The sequence below is a fragment of the Gopherus flavomarginatus genome, chromosome 11, assembly GCF_025201925.1.
Source record: "Gopherus flavomarginatus isolate rGopFla2 chromosome 11, rGopFla2.mat.asm, whole genome shotgun sequence".
NCBI classification, from domain to species: Eukaryota; Metazoa; Chordata; order Testudines; family Testudinidae; genus Gopherus; species Gopherus flavomarginatus.
In genome coordinates, this window is record NC_066627.1 from 873,381 (window position 1) to 896,793 (window position 23,413).

At 47.9% G+C, this 23,413-nt stretch overlaps 4 gene segments (V, D, J or C); all 4 read left to right on the plus strand.

Moving 5' to 3' along the window:
- Nucleotides 1-361: 361 nt before the first annotated feature.
- LOC127031418 (immunoglobulin lambda variable 1-47-like) lies at nucleotides 362-2,955 on the plus strand. The segment is given in 2 exon segments: nucleotides 362-565; nucleotides 2,595-2,955. Coding segments are annotated over 2 exon segments (369 nt in total).
- A 4,625-nt stretch (nucleotides 2,956-7,580) lies between these two features.
- On the plus strand, nucleotides 7,581-8,305 carry LOC127031662 (T cell receptor alpha variable 38-1-like). The segment is given in 2 exon segments: nucleotides 7,581-7,667; nucleotides 7,926-8,305. Coding segments are annotated over 2 exon segments (438 nt in total).
- A 5,579-nt stretch (nucleotides 8,306-13,884) lies between these two features.
- Nucleotides 13,885-16,567, plus strand: LOC127031396 (T cell receptor alpha variable 38-1-like). The segment is given in 4 exon segments: nucleotides 13,885-14,111; nucleotides 14,778-14,961; nucleotides 15,665-15,749; nucleotides 16,001-16,567. Coding segments are annotated over 3 exon segments (570 nt in total).
- Nucleotides 16,568-18,412: 1,845 nt separating this feature from the next.
- Nucleotides 18,413-19,589, plus strand: LOC127031663 (T cell receptor alpha variable 27-like). The segment is given in 2 exon segments: nucleotides 18,413-18,785; nucleotides 19,294-19,589. Coding segments are annotated over 2 exon segments (354 nt in total).
- The last annotated feature ends 3,824 nt before the right edge of the window (nucleotides 19,590-23,413 follow it).

Here is a 23,413-nt window from a genome sequence, read left to right on the forward strand (position 1 = left end):
TGAAAACAATTTTTCCAAGAATTTTGTCTGGGAATCTCAAAGGAGGCTAAGGGGGCTATGCAAGAAAATCCCATTAAATTTCTCATTTGAAAACCCCAGACTTAATTTCTACTCGATCTGTGTGTGCTAATGTCACCCTCAATTACAACAGAATTGGAGACACTCCAGACAGTTATACTCACAATGCCAAAATGGGCTAGAAAAACATGACGATCATCATACAGGGGAAAAGAAGCACAGAACTATTAAGAGACTTGTCCATTGTCATGCAGAGAGTCTGTAGTGCAACAAGAAACCAGGGCTTTAAACAGCATTCTAACCACAAACCCTCACTAGTCCGCTGTCAGCTACAGACCAGCCTGAACCCAGCTTGTTCCAAATCCCAAACCCCTCCCTCGTCCCTTGGGCTGGTTTCTGATGAACCTTCCCCGCCTGCAGCTGCTTTCAGAGGCGTGAAGTTAATTTTCCTGTGAGCAGCAACAGCTGAGAACCTCAGATTCGGTCGCTAGAGGACAAACCATGGAGGCGAGTTTCATTATCAGCATTTGGCTGTTTATTCACGTAGGTAAGGTGTCTAGGGCTCTTCAGAGCATCCTAAGGAAACCAGGCGCCCAACTCTCACTCATCTCTAATTCTAAAACTTTTCCTAACCCAAACCTCTACCCTAACCCTCAACTCTACCCCTCACCTTATCCTCAATTCACTTGGGGTCGGGCGCCGAAATCCCTTGAGCGCGTTTGAAGTGCCCGCCTGAAGTGCAGCACCCGAAACTCTTTCCCTGGGCCACGTGCAATTGAATTGATGCCATTAGGTTAATCCTTGTGTTGCAGGTGCGGTGCTGGGTGACTCGGTCCAGTCTAAGGACTCCCAAATGTCCGGAGTAGAAAGAGGCTCTGTGACTCTCAATTGCGCCTACACTACCAGCTATTCCAGTTCCCTCTCTCTCTACTGGTACCGCCAGTATCCCAACCAAGCCCCGCAGTACATTCTGCAGAGAGGCGCCAAGGGGAACACATACGATCATACTGCAGATTTCGCCCAGGAGAGGTTTTCTGCCCAGGCCGATGACAGCTCCACAGTTCTGAACATCACAGTCCTGGAGCCGACAGACACAGCGGTGTATCTCTGCGCCCTGCAGAGGGCACAGTGACAGAGCCACACAGCAGATCTGTGCAAAAACCCTCTCTCCTTTCTGTAAATGGATTTAGAAGCAGGGGCCTTTGGCAGCTTTGTTATACTGTGAAGAAACTCATCATCTGTAGTAATTTTGGTGGTGTCAAGGGATATCTTCCGATTCCTCCCAAAAGCAAATTCCTGTGCAAACATAAGAAGGGCCAGACTAGGTCATACCAGTGGTTCATCTAGCCCAGTATCCGACAGCGGCCAATGGAGGAGCTCCAGAGGGAATGAACAGAACAGGTAATCATCCAGTGATCCATTCCCTGTTGACCAGTTCCAACTTCTGACCAACAGGCTCTAGGGACACCATCCCCACCCATCTTCTGTCAGCCTTAGGTTTCTCTAGGTAACTTACAAGAAAACTTGTATATTAGCGTGGTTTGTTAGAGTACTATTGTTTCCTTGCATTACTTTTAAATAATAACCTAGATTAAAGCAATGCTTTGTATGTATGTTGGGGTAAACAAAGGTTTGATAATCGAAAACTATTTGGCAAAAGTATTTTAACCAGGAGGGGACACGGGGACACACAGACACACAGCGAGGGGGGGGGACATTCCAATAATTGTTTTAAAATGCGACGGGGAAGTTCAACGGAAACCAGGTGAATTAGGCACCCAACTCTTAATTTCTCTGAACATTTCAGACTTAATTTTAAAAAAATCTACTTACTTGCATGGGCTTCTTCTGAATGATATCAGAGTGCCTCAAATTATCTAGCCTCACGATGCAGTCGTGAGGGAAAGATGGTCCTATACCTGTCTTGTAGAGGTAGGGAAAGGGAGCCACAGAAAGATATTAACTGTCTTGCCCGAGGTCACAGAGTGGGTCTGTAGCAAAGCAGGGAGGGAATCGAAGCCAGGGTTCCTGTATCTCAGCCCAGAGCCTTAGCCACCAGCTCACTCTTCTCCCCTCAGTGTCACCACCTCGTCACCTGCAGACTGAACACAACTCACCACGTTTCCTGTGTCTGTTCAGTTTCCCTAAACCCCTCCCGCCTTCACGAGAGCCTTCACTGAAGAGCCATGAAGTGTAGATTCCTCTTGGCAGCGGTATCTGCAGCTTCTCACTTAATCACAATAGGAAAAAATCATGGAGACTTATTATGTATTCAGCATTTGGCTATTTAATCGCCTAGGTAAACAAGCTGGGGTTTCTGATAGCCGAAGGAACTTGAAAATCCTACTTACCATTTAACCTTATCTGGAACGGAACTCTCCACTTCACCCTTACACCCTCAACCTAGCCATAAACCGAACGGCAACGCCTTTACCCTGGCCTAACCTTATTTTAAACGCCATCGGGAACATGAATCCCTTAAGATTTTTTGAAATTGCCAGTCTCTCACCGCAATGAGCCTCTGCGGGCCAGGTACAGGTGAAATGATGCCCTTAAATTTCATTGTTTTGTTGCAGGTGCTGCGCTGGGGGACTCGGTCCAGTCCAGGGAACCCCACCTTTCTGGAAGAGAAGGGGACGCTGTGACCCTCACTTGTTCCTATGATACCAGCTCTACCGGCTACGTCTATCTCTTCTGGTACCGTCAGTTTCCCAACCAAGCCCCGCAGTACATTCTCTTTAGAGGAGTGAAGCAAGCCAGAGATGAGAGTAATACCGCAGATTTCGCCAAGGAGAGGTTTTCTTCCCAGGCTACTGACAGCTCCACAGCTCTGAGCATCAGAGCCCTGGAGCTGGCGGACACAGCGGTGTATTACTGCGCTCTGGGTGTGACACAGTGACAGAGCCACATAGGACAGACGTACAAAAACCCTCCCTTCCCTGGTGCACTAAATTTTCAGAGATTAATGCTGCTTGCAGATCTCTGGAGGGGACTCCTTCTGCTATATACAGAATACCATATATTTTCGGATGACTAGGGGACGTCAATTTATTTGTTCTAGCTCCTTCCAAGAGTTAAGTATTTAAAGAGATACATTCAGCTGTCAGGCTTGGAGAATATAAAGGGCTCTACGTGTGTAGTGTGGGACAAGGAAAAAGCTAATTTGTACTAAACTGTGGTGTACAAATAGGAGAATAAAAATCCAGATAACAAATAAAATTGAAATCCTTATTTCTGGTACAATCAGGGTGAAAATGAATGAGTAAAATATGAAAAAAATACTGTTTAAAATCCCATTTGTGGGAAAATGTGGGTGAAATATTTTTAAAATGATGTGAAAATGGGTATGTTGGCAAGTATCAGAGGTAATCTGTATGCACAAAAACAATGAAAATTTATGCCCAAATTAATCTGATAACCTTTAAAATGCTACAGGATTCCCCGTTGTTTTCTCATATGTTGGGCTGCTTGTGTTGGGATAACGCTATGGTGTACCACGCTACCAAAGTGAAGTGAGTATTCAAAAGGAAGAAAAAATCATATGATGGGCTGATTGGTCTGGTTACTGGCAGGGCCCGCTTTAGGCCTATTCCACCAATTCTCCCGAATCGGGCCCAGTGAGAATCCCTTCCCGCCTACAGGCACTTTTTTAATTTTGACTCACCTGGCGGCGCTCTGGGTCTTCAGAGGCACTTCCGTGGTGGGTCCTTCGCTTGCTCTGGCTCTTCAGGCTGCTGGTCCTTCAGTGCAACGAAGGACCTAGAGCGAGTGAAGGATTCCTCGCTGAAGTGCTGCCCAAGACTCTGAGCACTGTCCAGTGAGTACAAGCCTCACATGTTTTTTTACATTTTCTTTTAGTCATCCCTGTCAGGGGGCCCTCAAAACTGTTCGAATTGGGCCCCGCACTTCCTAAAGCCGGCTGTGGCTGGAGGGAATACATCATATCTCTCTATGTGAGACAGATGCATGTATAGTTGTCATTCTCTATAGAGACAGGAAAGATCGTCATGTACCTTTATTTGCTATTTTTCTCACTGTCTCTGATACTATGGGATAGTATTAAAATGGAAAAAAGTCAATAATGGTTATGAAGGAGATTAGAGAGATACAATGTGAGATAGGAAACAGCAAAGAGTCATGTGGCACCTTATAGACTAACAGAGGTTTTGGAGCATGAGCTTTCGTGGATGAATACCCACTTCCTCAGATGCATGTATCTGACGAAGTGGATATTCACCCACGAAAGCTCATGCTCCAATACGTCTGTTAGTCTATAAGGTGCCAGAGGACTCTTTGCTGCTTTTACAGATCCAGACTAACACAGCTACCCCTCTGATACTAGATAGGAAACAGTCAGTTTGAAAGCTTTAGAGTTCACTGAAATAGCTGAAAGCTAAGAAATAGAAATGATGACACAAGATGACAAAGCTCCAGGTTTAATTTTTAAAGCAAATTTTACTTAACATTTTCTACTGATGCCCGGGCAATTTCCCGTCTATGCAGAGCCCTTCCCTTCTGTGGTGACAATGTATACACCATGTCAAGTGACACACAGATTGAAACAATGTTAATGTCAGCTTTTGCCTTGTGGCTCCCCCTGTCGGAGCTCCGCAGTCCCGCTACCCCCGCCAGAGCCCTGCAACCCCGCGGTCCCGCTACCCCGGCTGGATCCCCGCAACCTCGAGGTCCCGCTCTCCCGGAGGAGTGCGGCAAGTCCTGTCGCCCCGCTACCGCGGCCAAAGTCCCGCAACCCCACAGCCCTGGTCTCCAGGCCGAAGCCCCGCAACCTCGCGGCCCCTGTACCACCGGGCCCCGCTATCACCGCCGGAGCGCGGAAATCCGAAGTGCAGCCCGGAGACAACATGCACCACGAATCGGGCCCGGCCCTGGTTACTGGCATTCCTTTGTATTACTTTATTTTTTTAAGTACTGTTCCCACACGATAAAAACGGTGCTTTCTATGAGTGTGGTGTGGTGAACTAATGTCAAAGCAGCGCCATCGGCTGGTGAATAGAATAAATACTTGTTGCCGGTTGAAACCCTTTCACTGTTCTACGGAATTTGAATGTTCTCCCATTGCAGCCGGACTGACAATAAAGGCTGTTGAAGAAACACACTAATAATTTTACACAATTCTTCCCGGGAATCTCTCCTGGGATTTCATGAGAGATGGAGAGAGTTAGGAGGAGTGTTAGGAGCCCGACTACATCCTGGTCTATATTACTGGTCAATACTACATGATCCTCGTCACTTTAATATCCGAGTGACTGAAAAGGATTTACCCCACAATCCCCATGGTCAGGGAGAGAAATGTTATCACTCCTCTGTACAGAGGGGGAACTAAGGCACAGAGAGACTCAAGTCAATTACCCTATTTGCTAAGGGAATTTGTGGCAGAAATGGGAAACTGAGATCAGCTTTCTTCCCTCCCTCTTACCGCCACTAACGTCCGCAGCAGAGTAAGCTGAACCCGGTCTATTGCTTGGGTCTATCAACACTTCCCCACCCAAACTCCTCCCTCTTCCCCCAGCCTGGTTTCTGATCTTTGTTCCCCAGTTGTAACTGCAGATTCTGTTCGCAGCAACGTCTGGGGAAAATCAAACCTGGCTGCTTTAAAATAAATCATTGAAAACTCTTCCATTTTCAGAATTTGGATGTTCAATCTGCTAGGTAAACAGGTTGAGATGTTTAAAGGAGCCCAAGAGATTTAGGTGACCAGCTCCCAATACTTTGTAAATCTAACCCTAGCCCTGCCCAGCACCCACCGCCACACCCCAACTCTAACCCTAACCCCAATATTTGGAGTTAATTTTACCCTAATCCTAAAATTAACCTTAATGCCAACTTCGTTTCCTTTGGAGTGAGGCAACCAAATCTCTTCGACTTCTTTGCAATCCCCAGCCTTAAAGTGCAATGCACTTGGAGTCATTTACATGTGCCAAGTACAGCTGAGGTGATGCCCTCGGATGTGATTGTCAGTGCTAGGAGACTGGGTCCAGCCTAGGGAACTCTACGTGTCCCGAATGGAAGGAAACTCCTCTGTGACTCTCAGCTGTTCTTACAATACCAGCGATACCCGCGTCTGTCTGTACTGGCACCGCCGTTATCCAAACCAAGCCCTGCAGTACGTTCTCCGCAGTGGAGCAAGGGGATTCACATTGTGTGATATCTCAGGTTTCGCCCAGGAGAGGTTTTCTTCTCAGGCCAATAACAGTTCCGCAGTTCTGGTCATCACAGCCCTGCAGCTGGCAGACTCAGTGGTGTATTACTGCACCCTGCAGTGACAAAGCCACACCGGAGACCTGCACAAAAACTCGCCTCGCCTTGCTGCAGCGGAGGTTGCAGAAATTAAAAACCACAAGCAGCACATTTGAATGTTTTAAACCCCATTCAGTACAAACATTTGTGGGTGATTATGGAGCTGTCGGTTTAGTTAGTCCACGCTCTATCCTCCGCCAAATTAAGTGCTTATTCGAAATAGCAACATTAAAACACAGCCTTTGCTTTGGAGAATATAAAGGGAAAGAACTTATATCAGGAAGAATTTTGGGCATCTTTTCTCATGTCTTAATGGGCCAGATACCGCGGTGGGCGTAAAATAATAATAATAAAAAAAAAAGCAAGAGAGATTGTAACTGAAACATGGCTAACAAGAATGGCTGAAAAAAATGTAGGTTGAAACTACTGTTAAATTCATTTTTGGAAAAATTAGGGTAAAATACATAAACTAAAATTAAATATATGGACAATATACCCTCAAAATACCCTTTAATGATAACTGTGATGAGGTAAATCTCTGGTTTCAAACTCCCTCAAGGTGTAATAAAAAATCTAATTGAAAACTTGGATTTTTAGCTGGCTTGTTTGGAAAGTGTTATTACCTTGACTTATTTTTATAGAAGCGCTACATATCAAATGCTCTCTGTGTATAGTGTGGAAAAATAACGTGAATGCAGCGACATCTGATGGTGAAAATTATGTTTGTTTGGCCATTTGACACCTTCCACGTTTTCTTTATTTTAGCTTTCTGCGGTGGGGAAACAAAAATGCAGAAAAAATACCCCAGGAACATTGAATGGGAATTTCAAAGGACATTACCTGAATCCGATATTTAACTCAATAAATTTCTCGTTCGAAAATCCTATTTGTCATTCTTAACGGCTCTGGGTATGTACTGAAATCTCTCCTACCTTAATACCTAAGCAGCTCAAGATACTTATCCTGCCAATCTCCACCCGAGGTAAGGGAATAGTAAGAGGTCGAGTTTACAGATAGAGGAACCGAGGCACAAAGGAGTTCATTGCTTTGCACTGAGTCACACCGGGAGTCTGTTGCAAAACTGAGAACAGAAGCCAGGTATTCTGAGTCCCAGACCAGATCCTTACCCACAAATCAATCCTTCTTCATCAGTCTTCGCACGATGTCAACTGCGGAGTAACGGGGAGCCAGCGGGTCAGGTCTGCTTCCCAAACTCCACCCTCTTCCTTTAAGCTTGTTTCTGATGAACCTGGCCCACTTGTAGCTGCTTTCAGAGACCAGAAGTTTACAAGCCTCTTCCCAGCAACATCTGAAAGAGTCAAACTCGGTCGCTATGGGAGACATCATGAACAAGGGTTTGATTCTCTCTATTTGGATATTCAATCACCTAGGTAAAAGGGCTCATTTTCAAAGGCGCCTAACAAATTCATATGCACATCTACCGGAACCTAAACCTATCCCCAAACAATTTCTCTAACTTTCACGTAACTCTAACCTACTCTATTACTTTTAAAACTTCTGGTGCAAAGTACCTAAACCCCTTAGTTCTGTTTGAAATTCCAAACCTTACATTGCAATGCACCCAGAGCCAGTTCTATGGGTCAAGTGTAGTTGAAATGTTGCCTCTGGATCTGATTATCTTTCTGCAGGTCCTGCTCTGGGTGACTCGGTCCAGTCCAGGGAGCCTGAAGTTTCTAAATCAGAAGGAAACATTGTGTCGCTCAGTTGTTCCTATGATACCAGCTCTAGTGATATCTATCTGTTCTGGTACCGTCAGTATCAGCACCAAGCCCCGCAGTACATTCTCCGGAGAGGAGCGAAGTCCTACAGAGATCTCAGCGATACTGCAGGTTTCGCCCAGGAGAGGTTTTCTTCCCAGGCTGGTGACAGCTCCACAGTTCTGAACATCACAGCCCTGGAGCTGGCAGACACAGCGGTGTATTACTGCGCCCTGCAACGGGCACAGTGGCAGAGCCACGGAGCAGAGCTGTACAAAATCCCTCCTCTCCTTGCTGCAGACAGACTTTAAGCACACCGAGGCGGGAATCAGCATCCTGCACGGGACGTGAAAGCGCTTTTGAAAACATACTGGTGAATGTTGGTTACAAGTTACTCCTCCCAAACCTCAAATCCTCATTCAAACAGATCCATTAAAACAGTGCATGGGCTTTGTCATCAGAAAACATCGTAGAAATACTTTTCTCATTATAAACTGGGGCCAGTTTATGAGAAATCCTAATTGTGAAAACCTCAGTTTACTGACATATGTGGGATAACACTACGGCAATAAAAAGTATCTTATTTGTGGTTGGGTAAAGCGTGGTTCAGCTACCGGTTTCCAATTTACTAGAGTCAAATCTCTATCCGAACATCAAATAAAATTATACTTGCGTGTGATTAGTTAGAGAACTTGTATGAGTTTAAAAACATGAGTACAGTCTGGGACTCTTTGCAAGTTGTGGAAAATCAATAGGCGAGCAGTGCTACCTACTGGCGGGAAATATGAATATATTTTATCATTGGAAATCTTTCCATGAAATTTAGATTCCTCTTCGCAGAAGGAGTGGGGGAGGGTATCAGACCGGGTCCCGTCTAGGGGAAGCCATCGAGACGTGTTTTCTTCTCACCCGTCGGGTATTTACTCCTCTAGGTAATTACACGGGATTTTCGAAGACATTTGAGACAGTTTAAGACTCCTAAATTCCATGGAACATTAACCCCAACTCTAACCCCAAACCCGAATGTTAGCCCTAAGCCAAACCCTCACATTGATCCTGCATATAACCCTCACCATCACCCTGATTCAAGTCTTGTTGTGCACCCGAATCTTTTAAAGAGTCCTTTGTGAGCTGCGTCCATGGGCCAAGCCCAGCGGAGATGACGTCCTGGAATGTGACGGTCTTGTTGCAGGTGCTGCTCTGGGTGACTGGACTGAGTCCAAAGAACCCCAAGTGTCTGGAATAAAAGGAGACTCCGTGAACTTCCGCTGTTCTTATCACACCAACTACACCTTTTCTGGCTAGCCACACAGGAGACCTGCACCAAAACACACCTTCCCTACAGCGCTGGAGGCTGCCCAGTAGCTCTCTTGAGGAGATGATCACTAAAAACAGCGATTTTGGCGTGATTAACTTAAAGCATCTCCACTAAAATGACGCTCCTATAGAATCATAGAACTGTAGGGCTGGGAGGCACTGTATTATCTTCTAGACCATCCCTGACCGTTGTTTGTGAACCTCCCTTAAAAACCTCCAAAGAGGGAGATTCCACAACCTCCCCAGGCAATTTATGTCAGTGCTTAACGACCCTGACAGGGAGTTTTTTCTTAATGTTCAACCTAAACTGAAATCTTACTGCAATTTAAGCCAGTTGCTTTCTTGTTCTATCCTCGGAAGATAATAGGAACAATTTTTCACCTTCCTGCGTACAGCAACCTTTCTAGTATTTGAAAACTGTTATCATGTCTCCCCATGGTCTTCTCTTCTCTTGACTAAACAAACCCAATATTTTTCAATCTTGCCTCATAGGTCATGTTTTTCTAGCCCTTTAATCTTTTTTGTTGCTCTTCCCTGGACTTTCTTCAAATTGTTCACATCCTTCCTGAAGTATGGTGCCCAACACTGGACACGGCACTCCAGCTGAGGCCTTGCAGTACAGTGGAATAATTAATTCTCCTGTCTTGCTTACAACACTCCTACTAATACATCCCACACTGATGTGTGTGTGTTTTTTTTCCCAACAGTATTGCACTGTTGACTCATAGCTTTAGCCTGTGATCCATTACGACCCACAGGTCCCTTTCTGCAGTACTCCTTTGTCAAGGCTGATTCCCCACTCTGGGACTTTGAGTGCAGAAGGTGGGGGCCCACAAATACCTTAAAAACACTTACCACTCCAGGCTTGTATTAAACTCCCAAGGTTACAGATCCTCTGGCCTTGGGTCCAATCGTTGCCACCACCACCCAAATGCAACCCTCCCTGAGAGCCCAGGAAGGAGCAGTTGGGAATTCCTTCCTGTGGGGTAACCTCAAGCTCTTTCAACCCTCCTTCGGGGAAGAGCCAGCAAAGAAAAGAGAAAATGAAATCAGCTGTTGCCCCCAGCTGAACCTGGAAACCTTTGTTCCTCTTAGCAGCTTACTGAATAACATGTACAGGGACCTCTTTACCTTCCAAGACACAGGAATCCGATCATGTTCATAAAAAGATAATTTTTATTTTTTTTGAAGAAAGAAAATATGGAAAATCAGGCTGTTGCTAGATATTAGAAGAGCAACTGAAAAGGATTGAACACCAGGAATGGCTTCCCTGGGGTCCAGCTTAAAGGTTACAAAAGAAAACAAAAGTACCTCCGTTTAGTACAGAGGAATCCACAAGCCCAAAATAAGGAGATAAACCTGATCACGTCTAACTAAACATTTCCAGTCCTACTTACTTTCCAAACGAGTAATTCTAGGTATGAATTCTGAGGAATTTTCATACCTGGCCCAAGCTTCTTACAGTATTCCTGATGGCTCTGGCTCTCCAGTGGAAAGAACAAATCAAACATACCACAGAGAGGACTTTTTTTTCAAATATAAAAGTTTCTAGTCTTCCCATTGGTTTCTTTGGCCAGGTGCCGACTCATTTCCTCTTACCTAAGCATTTCAGTGAGACTTCTTAACCCTTGAACGGTAAGGCAAGTAGAATATCACTACTAAGAATGACTTTTATAGCTAACTGAGTGACGAGGTGTCCATAAAAGGGTGCTCCCCGCATCCCTTATTTGCCACATCCTTCCTAAGCAGTCATTTCCAAGTCTGTATGTGTGCAACTGATTGTTCCTTCCTAAGTGGAATACTTCGCATTTCTCCTTTTTGAATTTCACCCTATTTACCTCTGACCATTTCTCCAGTTTGCCCAGATCATTGTGAATTTGAATCTTATTCTCCAAAGCACTCACAACCCCTCCCAGATTCGTGGAATCCACAAAATTTATAAGTGTGCTTTCTTGTCACTGTTCTTCCTTGCAAGGCCCTCAAGCCAGCAGTGGCTACCGTCTACCCTCAGTGCCGCTCCATAACTTCCCTCTAGGAGAGAGGGCCCCTCTCCCCTGGAACTCCCTGCTGCCTGCCAGCAGGGGAAGAGAGAGACCCTTTCACCGGAGCTATCTGCAGCTGGCAGGGAGAGGGCTGCCGGGGGGCCTTCCGGCTCCAGGCCCAGGGCAGCCTGCCTGCAACCCAAACTCTTAATCCCTGGCCACAGCCCAAATCATGCACCCCCAACCAGAGCCCTCACCACCCCATCCCAACCGGCTGCCCCAGCCCTGAGCCACTCTGCACCCAAATCTCTCATCCCCAGCCCTCACGCGCATCCCACACATTGGCTCTCATACTGAAGGGTTGTTTTTTTTTTCCAAAGTGCACCCGACTTCAAAAATAGTGAAGAGCACTGACCTATTCCATTATCTAAATCATTGATGAAGATATTGAAAAGAAGGAGATGCAGAACTGATCCCTGAGGGACCCCACTTGTTATGACCTTTCAGCAGGGCCGGCTTTAGCAAGAGCCGCCCGATTCGAACAGTTTCAAGGGGTCCCAGCAGGGATGACTGAAAAGGAAAAAACAATAATAAAACACGTGGGGCTTGTACTCACCAGGGGGAGCTCCTGGTCTTCAGAGGTGGATCCTTGACTCTCTTCGGGTCCTTAAGGACACTGAAGGACTCGACGCCGAAGTGCTGCCGAAGACCCAGAGCGCTGCAGGGTGAGTAAAAATTAAAAAGGAGCCTCTAGCCAGGGAAGAGATTCTTGGCCACTTGCCCCCCCCCCCCGGCGACACTGCCACTGGGTGTGGGGCCTGATTCGGGGGAATTGGTGGAATTGGCCTAAAGCCTGCCCTGCCTTCCAGTATGATTGTCAAACACTGATAACTACTCTCTGGAAAGGGTTTTCCAACCAGTTACTCACTTACCGCAGCTCTATCTACGCTCTATTGCTCTCCTTTGTTAACCAGAAGGTCTCACAAGACAGTAGCCAAAGATTTACGAAAGTCAAGATATCCTGATAGATCTACCAGTTCCCCTCATCCACAATACTTGTATTCCCGCTAAAGAAAGCTATTGGGCTATAAAATAAATCAGCTTAAATCAGCTTCCAAAGGCCATATAGCGGTTTGATGAGTTAAAACAGACAAATTTTGTACTAAAAAGTGACGAAAATGTTATATCAATGTATACAGATTTAAATATTTTAAATTACAAATTTATGGGAATGCTGTTTAATATAAGAAAAAATGTCGTTCTGTATTGGGTCTATTGGATTTGGACAGCCAGATCCCATTAATTTTAAAACATCTGCATTTCGTGGGCAGCTTTGAAAATCTCCGCTTGAGGCTTTCTAAAAATGATTGAGAAAAAATACCGTGACAGAGGGAGAAATAATTATACATTGCAGAGCGGCCCTTTGAGAGCCACAGTGGACAGCAGACACAGCTGTGCTAATTTTTATAGTCAATTCTACTGTTTTTGCAGGACTAAGTACTGAGAAGAACAGTGTCACACGAAGACAAGGACAGCTGACCGGGGAACAAAGTGACTCTGTCACACTGGGCTGTACTTTCTCTACTGAAGATGCGTGTTATGACATACACTGGTACAATCAGGGCAACAGAGGGCAGACGAAGTACCTTTTCCAAAGGTCTGCCAGGATCGAGCACAACGGGGATGGGAGTCGGTTCTCATTGGACTTCAGGGAACAGGAAAAATACGTGAGTCTGAGAATTGAGGAGCTGGAACTGAGCGATTCGGCGACGTATTTCTGTGCTATAGCTAACAGGGCCTTAGGTTACCACTGCGGGTGGGTTAATAGAGGGGCTTTTACAAAATCCAGTGCTCAGTTTTCTCTTGACTCGGAGACAAAAGTTGCCCAGATAGAAATCAGTATAAAGAGAAACAAACCACACGGGCACTAACTGTGTGGAAATGTTACCCTTTTCCAGGAACCATCCCTCCATCCCCGCCCCCCCAAAACACCCAGAACCTCATGAACCAGATGTCAGTAACTGTCACACCGCAATTCCCATGAATAGCTCAGTCTGCTTTTGGGGCCAGATCCCAGCAGGTAGGAATCAGACCTCACTCCAGTAGCATAAACAAGGCAAAGTATCAGCTGGTGTAAATCAAGGTTGCTCCATTGGATTCAGTGGCCCGACCCCAACTGGCATAAATCAGAGGTCTTGCCATTGGAGTCAATGGCCCAGGTCCCCAGGTCGTGAGTCAATGGGCTTAATTTTACTTCACTGTGGAGAAAGATCCCCACTCACAATGTTTCTCTGGGGTGTCAGCAGGGAGATTCTGACCAGATCTGTGGAAATGGGATCCATGTACAGTTTCTTTCTGGGACGGGTGGGGTAGGGTGGTGTTAGCTTTTTAAACAAGTAAAACCCTGCTCGACCTTGTGATTCTTGCTGAGCTCTACTCTCCGAAGATGAGAAACAAAGTTGCTTCTACTGAGCTGCTAAAGAGATCTGGAGGCCAGAAATGTGTCACGTGACAGGAACAAGCCAAAGCCACCGTGGGCAGGGTAAACGCTAGCGGAGGGTATTAGCTGTGTTACATGGTGAGGGAAATAGCCTTCAACTGGGGTCTATAGGAGAGGACGAAATGGTCTTGCCACAGATTTCATTTCTCTGGTTTGATTCTGTGAGAGAAACTTCACCATAAGATTCTATTCTATCCAGGTTCCTGTATTCACCTATCTTTGTGGTAGATTGATCCCCTGAAGGTCTGGAAACAATATATTTATCCATGAAGGCTCCAGAAATCCTGCTTTGGACAGCAACAGCATTTCTATCTTTGAGTAAGTGTCCGCTAAAAGGGAAAACGAAAGTTAGAGCTTCTGTTACCTAATGGATTTGAATGGGGGAAACTGGAAGCCAGGATTCCTGGGTTCTGTTCATATTCCAGGGACCAGAGCAGAAGTTTAGCAAGTTAAAAGAGGGCGTCTGAAATTCTCGCTTCTAGTACCACTTCTGGGAGAGAAAGGAATAGAGTCTACTGGTTGAGAGCAGTTAGACTGAGCATCAGGACTCCAGGGTCCTATACCGAGCTCTGAGTGGGGATCAAAGTCTCCTTGCTAGAACATGGACGATTAGGACTCAGGACTCCTGGGTTCTATTCCTAACTTCATTGCTCCCTTGCTAGAAGCGGGGTAAACCAATCCTGTTTTCTGGGCCTGAGTTGGTCTCTTTGTACGAGATGCGCATTAAGAACCTTTCCATTTCTGAGAGACCCTGAGTCCTAAAAGGCCTCTGTTCTCCTCATACGAGACTGGCTGTAGATGTGCAATAGTTTTACATTCTTAATTAGGGTGAAATTTTTCTCTTTCCTTCCCTGCAGGTTTCAGCCAGGGACAAGGCAGTGTCACGCAAACACAAGGGCAGCTGGAAAAGTTGGGGGGCCAGACTGTCACACTGGAGTGTAGTTTCTCCACTGGAAACCAGTATTATTACTTATTTTGGTACAGACAGCAACGATCAGGGACAATGGATTTCCTCTTCCGAATCGATGAGAGTAACGCTAAAAAGAATGGAGCTGGGAGACGGTTTTCTGCAGAATTCAGGAAATCCTCAAAATTCTTCAGTTTAACCATTAAGGATCTAGAACTGATGGACTCAGCGACATACTTCTGTGCTCTCGTGGAACACACTGTGAGGCGTTTAATAGGGAGCCCTGTACAATAACCCACCCCCTGGGCTTTCTCATGAGAATCACAACTGCAGAGTAGTATGCCCAGGCCCACACAGATGATTAAACCAGATGATGGGGCTGGTATAAACCACACAACCGACACCTTTGAAGCCTTTTGGGCCTCATTCACCATTGTGTTATCCCAGACTAATGTCAGTTTACCCACAAGTGGGTCTGAACTTCAATGAGGTGAATCACTGTGGGGCAGATGGAGTCAACTGGGCCAGGTCCACCACAAGTATCAATCAGCTGTACTTCCACTGGGGCTGGATTCCCCTAGCTGGAGTAAACCAGCATGGGGCAAATGGGATAGATACACAAAGGCACAACACACAGAAGCATGCAGAGACACACATGCAAACACAGAGACAGACACACACACAAAATCCACATCCACAAAACCAGCACACAGAACTTAGTCTTCCCACAATGTCCTTAGGTTCCCTCTCACCGAGTAGCGACAAGAAGCGCAATAAACATGAACATAAGAAAGAAATCGATCTTCCAGGAAGTGCAGAGGAAGGAACATCTCACAAGCGTTCTCAACTGCGCTTCCGTTGCAGAACCCAGCCCGTTTCCTGTGTCCGTTGCGCATTTCCGAAACCCCTCCCTCTTCTGCTAGGCCGGTCTCGCACTAACCTCTCCCTTAAATTCTTCTCGCAGCGACCTCTCAGCGTGTCCGGCCGCCGCTGTCTAAACACCATGGAGACGCGTTTCATTCTCAGCCTTTGGGTCTTTAGACAACTAGGTAACCGGGCTCTGGGTTTTTGGAAAACGTGTCAGGGAATTCTGCTCCCAACTCCCCTCCTACCCAGAACCCGAACTCTGATCCTAACCCTGACCCAGATCCGAACGCCCCAGCTATCCTTAAACTTAATTTTTGCGCTAACTTTAATTTGTTTGAAATTAGGCGGATAAACCCCTTGGGCTCTTTTCAAATTCCCAGCCTAGACTTGCCAATGCACCTGGCTGTCCTTGAACGTGAGTGTCTTGTTGTAGGTGCGGTGGTGGGTGACTCGATCCGGTCCAGTGAACCCGAGGTGTCCAGGTCAGAAGGAGACACCGTGACATTCAGCTGTTCCTACGATACCAGCTACACTGGGGCTGTCTATCTCTACTGGTACCGTCAGTATCCGAACCGAGCCCTGCAGTACATCCTCCGGAGAGGCGCAAAAGGAAGCACGTTCAGTGATACTGCAGGTTTCGCCCAGGAGAGGTTTTCTTCCCAGACTGATGACAGCTCCACAGTTCTGAACATCACAGCCCTGGAGCTGGCAGATACAGCGGTGTATCTCTGCGCCCTGCAGAGAGCACAGTGACAGAGCCTCACAGCAGAGCTGTACAAAAACCTCCCAGCCCTGCTGCAGGGGCTGTCACAGGCATTAAAAAGGGGTGCAGCGCCTCGAAAAAGACTTGAGTACTGACGCTGCTTAAAGATACATCTCCCCATAACAGCTGTATGTTTATTTAAAGAGCTGATTTAAACATCACGCTTGGATAAGATATAGGCCTGATCTTTAATTAGGAAGCTATAAATACGTTTTACTTAGTTTAGGAGATGATTTATATCGGTGTGTGTGTGGGAATCATTTGTAGTAAGGGTTAAAGGTGAGTACAAATGTAGACGAAGTGACCTATTGTTGAAATACAAATTGAGATTAAATGCAAATGAAAACATCCCTTTACACATGGACAATATACCGTTAAATTACTCATTTATGGTGAAATGGGGATAAAATACGCTAGTTAAAATAGGGGTGAAATAGAAATACCCGGTTTTGAGTGGTGGGGTAAAGCTGCAGTTACCAGCTCTCCCGTAGTCAAGTCAATGCTCCTGTTGCAGAGACATTTGCATTTTGGGTAGATTTGACCTGAGCCTACTGCGTTTCCCGAAACCCCTCCCTCTTCCTCTCCGCCGGTTTCTAATGAATTTTCCACAGCTGTAGCTGCCCTTACAGAAGTGAAATTTACACACCTCTAAGGCAGTAGCAGTATCTGAGCGTTTGAAATTTGGTAATTAGAGAAGATACTATGGGGACGTGTTGTATTCTCAACATCTGGCTATTCAATCCCCTAGGTCAATGGGCTGGGATTTCAAATAAGCCTAAGGAAGCTAGACGCTTAATTCCCATTGCACCATAAACCTAACCCTGTAATTCACACTTACTCTTGACTGTAACTAAAACGCGAATGCTACAGCCTGACTCTCACCAACACCAGCAGGTCCCAGGCGGTTCCCCGCAGTTCATGATATTAAGGATCACAGGTGGCTGGGAACAGGGAGATTCCTTCACCAGGTCCTTGGAAACCACCCAGCGGTGCAGCTCGCTCAGCTTCCCCAGCAGCCAGCCTGGGCCCTCAGCTGTGTACTTATACTAGTACAAAACCCACTGCAGCCTGTCAGGGTGGTGGGTACGTGCGTGCGTGCAAAGACCTGTAGAGCCCTCGGGCCTGTGTGGGAAATGATTTTACTCTCAGCGCTCACATGCCACGGAGATGAGTGTCAGCACAGACAGATAGTGCAGCAAGAGGGAGGGACGAACAAAGCAGTGGGCTGGGCAGGGCCGCCCAGAGGGGGGAAAAGTGGGGCAATTTGCCTCAGGCCCCGGGCCCCGCAGGGGCCCCCACTTAGAGTTTTTCGGGGCCCCTAAACCCCCCGCCCCCGAATTACTGCCGAAGCGGGACCCGCCTCCGAAATGCCGGGTCTTCGGCCGTAATTTGGCGCAGGGGGTCCCGGCAGCGGGTCTTCTAGGCACTTCGGCGGCGGCTCCCGGAACGGAAGGATGCCCCGCCCCTGAATTACCGCTGAAGTGGGGGCCGCCCCGCGGCCGAAGACCCCAGGACCCCTGAATCCTCTGGGCGGCCCTGGGGCTGGGTGGCTAAATGGTTGTATAGACAGACGTGCAGCAGGAAATCTAGCTAGCTATTTAGATACTGGGTCAGGAAAGCGAGGGAGCTCAATAATGAAGCATGAAGACTGCAGAGAACTAAAAGAGACATTTTTTCCTTCCTCCATATTCTAATAACCAAACACTCAACTATAAGATCGTTTTCAAGAAATCGCGGTCATTCCCACACAGCAGGAAACATCACTTCCTTGTGTATCAGTTGCCTGCGGATTATTCATCTAGGCAAGTGAAATCTATTTAAGAACATAAGAACGGCGTATGCTGGGTCAGACCAAAGGTCGATCTAGCCCAGTGTCTCCGGGCAGGGCCCAGTGCCAGGTGCCCCAGAGGGAATAAACAGAACAGAGAATCATCAAGTGACCCATCCCCTGTCACAGGTTACATTTCAAGGGAGGGAAAAGATTCATCCTCTTCAGCAGTTTGTGCCATCATTATAATAAGCAATGTGGCCAGGTCTGTCTGTAGTCCTGTGGGCCATTCACATGGCGCTGTAAAGCGGTGTAGTCTCAGCAAGGATGCAAATCTGAAAGGGGCCCCGCTCTTCCCCACAACCCGTCTGTGTCTGGAATCCAGGCTCCGCCCACCCACAGCACCCACTTGCTCAGAGCAGTTCTACAAAGTGACCCCCTGGGATTCATTTCCCAGCTGTGTTAGGCTACCCAGAGCTGTCGGCTGTGGGTACCAAAGAGGCTCCTAGTTCAGGAGGCGGAACTGGTAAATTTGCCCCAGAGGGAGAAGTAAATCTACCTGTGAGGGGGCTGAACCTTTTGTACTGAACGGGGAACACCCGGCGATACAGCTTCTTTGCTGAGGGACAATGAGGAGACCCTGGCAGCTGTTTCCACGCCTGCTGCTACTGCTGGTGAACATTCCCTGTAAGTCTGGGTCTGGGGGCAGGAGACGCGACAGCAGATGCTGAAGGTGCTGGTGGATTTAAGAGACAAGGACTAATTCCCTGACTCTCCCTTTGCTTTGCTAGCCAGGCATCGTTCTCTGTATTGAATGGGGCTACAGGACTCCTGGGTTCAATTCCCAGCTCTGGCCGGATGGAGTTCCTTCCCCTTTCTGTGCCTCAGTTTCCCCTTCCATCTGTTGCTTGGCTATTTAATTTGTAAACTCTTTGGGGTAGGGGCTGTCTCTTATTATTGTGCCTCTGGGAATCTCGCAGCCAGCAATAATCTAGGGCTAACCTCCTAACCCCAACCCCTAACCCCAGATTATGGTTATCTAGAAATACAGCAATATAGGAAAATAGCAGTGGTGGACCAGATGCAAAGACCCCGGAAAAGAAGAGAAACTCCCCTGGGCTTTGCATCCGGTCAGTGTGTGAACGGGGCAGAGGCCTGTCATCTAGGGGTTGTGTCTTTTCTCTTCTGCCCCTAGGGGGGAGCTGCCAGGCCGAGGTGCACCAGAATCTGTCTGCGGTCACTCGGGAAGGGCAGAACGGCAGCATCTCTTGCCACTACAAGACGAGTAATTTCGGGAGCTTGCAGTGGTTCAGGCAGCTACCAGGAGGCCAGCCTGTCTCTCTGCTGGTTCTGGTGTCCAATGGGAAACAAACCAAGGAGCCCAACCTCACCGCGGAGCTCGACAAGGGGAAGAAGCTGAGTTCCCTGCACATCAGAGAATCACAGCTGGGAGATGCAGCCACCTACTTCTGTGCCTTGGGGACACAGTGACACAGGAGCACTGGCAGCCTGTGCAAAAACTCCCCAGCTAGAGGGTAACTATCACCACCACCACCTACTTCTTACACAGTGCATCTCTGAGAGTGCTTCGCCTTCCATTACACGGCTCAACAACACAAGGCTGAGACAGCGTCAGAGTGTTTGTGCATAGCTGGCACTGCCCACTCCCATGAAGTCCAGCTCTGGGGATCACCCTTTTGTCCAGGGGGAGGCAAGTCAGACTGTTAAACCCAGCAACAAGGGAACTATGGAGCAGAGAGACGAAATGTACCAACGGTGACAACCACAGCGGGATTCACTTCAGTGTGTACGTCTCTGGCCAGGAGGGGGCAGCATTTCTGACGAAGAGGAAGGAGATTGAGGTCAATACAGTTGCACCTGTCTATTGTGTCTGTGCCCGGCAGAGGGCAGCTTTCCCCTAAGACACCAGAGGCAAAGGGTTACTCCGGGGCATGGTTCTGTTTTTCTGAGATTAGGGGTTTGTCCCTGATTGGCTGGGCTCATTAATGTGTCTGATCCCTCCAAAAAAGAGGGACAGATTTTGCATTGCTCTCCTGGAAGCAGGGGAAAAGCACCATCCCTTGGCCTCAGTGCGCTGAGGGGTAACCCGAAGCAGCAATGGAGAGGCAGCTGACAGCCTTGTCGGTGATACTGTCCGTTCAGTTCTACTGTAAGTCTAGGGGAAGTTTGTCTGTCTAGACTGTGAGTGTGTCAGGGCGGGGGCTTTTCCCCACAGTGTCTGTGCAGTGCCCGGAGTAACAGGATCTCAGTTCCTGGGGGTCTCTGCAGCGTCCGGCACAATGCCTCTCCCCCAGCTCAGTTCAGTTCTGTTGTATGTTTGTGGAGGTTTTGTCTGTTGAGCTCTGGGGGACAGGAACTGTCTTGTATTCGGTGTCTCTGCAGCGCCTGGCACAAGGGGCTCTGATCTAGGCTGGGTCCCCAGGTGCTATAATGATAACTCATGGAGTTTAAAGCCGGCAAGGCTCTAATCTGACCTCCTGTGCACCCAACAGGTCACAGAGTTGCACTGAATTACTCCAGTATTGAGATAATAATAATGTGGGGACGAGGAAGGTCTGGTGCTTTTTTAGCCACTAGACTGTCACTCAGGAGAAGTGATCTCATTTTCAGGCTACTCCACAGACTTTGTGACTTTAGGCAAGTGACTTAGGCTTGGATTTTGGAAGGAGACCAAGAGTCAGGTGCCCGAATCCCATTGAAACTGCAATATGCGTTGAGAGCCTGGCTCCTATGAAAACCTCCTTCCTGATCGCCCGGTGCCTCAGTTCCCCAGAGCAGGAAGCTGAATTCACCCAGCAGTTCTAGTCCCTGATGACCCAAGAGGCCTCTCCATTCCCCAGGAGATGCTGTGCTGAACATCACAGGAACGGAGCAGGCACTCAGCTGCTGCTTATCAGGGTAGGTTTGTTGACTTTGATTTAGCCACATAGATTTACACCAAGGCCCATGGTATTAAGAGATTCTGATTTATTTTGGCTGAAGAAGGAACAGTGATAAGAAGCAACCACTGGGGAACATGAGGGGCTGATGAGAACAGAACAAGCTCATCTGTTGCTTCTCCATTTGCCTTTGTCTACAGGGGTGAGCTGCCAAATTGAAGTGGGTTAGAGTCCTCCGTCTCTGACCAGATACCAAGGGGAGATCTCCATTCTGACCTGCAGCTACTCAGCAACAGTGTCCTATGTACAGTGGTACAGGCTGTTTCCTGGGGAAAGTCCTGTCTTCCTGCTGAGCCTGTATGAGGATGGGAATGTTACCCACGGGCCAAATTTCATAGCCAAGCTCTAGAAAAGGGAGAGATGGAGCCATCTACACATTGACGGTTCTCAGCTCGCCAACTCAGCCGGCTATTTCTGTGCTGTGGAGACAGTGAAACAAAGTGGCCGCCCCCCTGTACAAACCTTTACCTGCTAGGGGGCAGCGTTGCTCCTTGAAAGACGTGTGTTGGAGAGGATGGTAATTGCATGGGTCTCTGCAGTGAGTCTGTGTTTTGTCTGGGAGGGAAGGGCTTTGTTGCTGATAGGGCGAGAACGGAGGTGTCTTGCCTCTCAAGCAGGAGAAATGCAAGTAGATTAAGAAAGCTCCAGGAGAGGACGGAGGAGCCTGCAGGTGATAAATACAGGAGGAGCCAGGAACCCTTATAGGTCCTGGGTCACAGAAATGAGGGGCAGTGCAAGGAAGAGGTGTCCTGGGGCCCTACTAATGATCCTGGTCATTCGTCTTTACTGTAAGTCCCGGGGCTGTTTAAACCCCTTGATAATAACGGGAGCCAAGATTCTCAGAAGTGACGAGTGATTCTGGGTGCCCTCGTTTCATAGATTTTAAGGCAGAAGAGAAGGTTGTGATAATTTAGTCTGACGCCCTGCACCCCAGGCAATGTCCCCAGTGATTCCTGCATTGGGCCTCTGGCTCTGCCCTGTGTCGAGCTGGAGAAAGACATCCAGTCTTGATCTAAAGACTCCAAGCTGGAGAATCCACCCAATTCCCTAGGTAAGTTGCTCCAATGGCTAATCACCATTACTGAGGTGGCACCTTATGTCTAGCCTGAATTTCTCTAGCTTTAGCTCCCTCCATCGGCTCTTGTCATGCCTTTGTCTGCTATATTAAAGAGCCAGTTACTCAGAAATCTCCTTCTCACCTAGATGCAGAGAGACTGGGATAAAGTTACGTTTTAAGAATTATTACAAGAATGGCTTGAATCATTCTTGTAGTCACACGCTAGAGCATTGTCCTATAACTCATGTTCCTGAGCTGAAATCAGATGTCACTAGTATTTGTATTACCCTAGTGTCCAGGAGACCGAGCCATGAACCAGGAGGCCACTGAGGCCCAAACAGGGGACAGGAGATTCCTTGTTCCAGAGACCTTATAGGCTAATTAGACTACACTACAGATGGCATTCAAATCCCATGCACACGTCATTCTTGGCATCACAGTCTTAAAATTACCTCATTTCATTCCTGTCGCTCTTTTCTGGCTGGCTGGAGACACAGCCTCTGATAATCTGACTCTTTACGGTGTCTCGTGTTGGGCACCCAAGAATCATGAGTCACTTTTGTAAATCTTAACCCAGGGGAGGTGATTGTCACGGATTCACAGATCATGCTCACTCATGGCCCCGTGCGGTCCATGGGGGGTGCCCCTTTCAGTGAGACAGCTCTTCTCGGGGGTCCACTCTCTCTCGGGTCAGGCCCCTCCACCTCCTGGAGCCACACCTCTCTGAGCCTTAGCATGTCTGTCTCTGCCGTGGGCCCCCTCCGGGAGTGCTCTCTCTCTGGACCCCCTGGGCCTCCTCACCCCCGAAGGGGTTGGTGCAACCCTGTTCTCTAGACTGAAGGGACTCTCAGCCAGCATAGAACAGGAGGGTTTATTGAGAGTTGAACACAGCACAGGAAACTCTCAGGGCCTCAGGCCTGGCCTCCCTCAGCGCAGCACATCCCAGTCCCCCTGCATCCAGGTGGGCTTTGCCTGGTTCCCCTTGCAGCCCCGAGCCCCCCTGCTTCCCAGCTGGGCCTCTGATATACTCGGCCCCAAGCCCTGGCTCTGTCCATTGTCTTCTCTCCAGGTATACAGAGTCGTAAACAGGAAGGCCTGAGTCTCCTCTCCTCTCAGCCCTCCTCTGGCTGGAACCAGCTGGTCAGGTCGCTAGGGTCCTCTCTCTGCAGCCCATTGTCCTCCCACTGGCCAGAACCAGCTGTGTCTCCTGAGCTGTGTCTCCGGGTCACCTGGTCACCAGTCACCGGGGTCTCCATCCTCCAGGCCATCGGCTGGGGTCTCAAGGCCCTCTCCAGTCC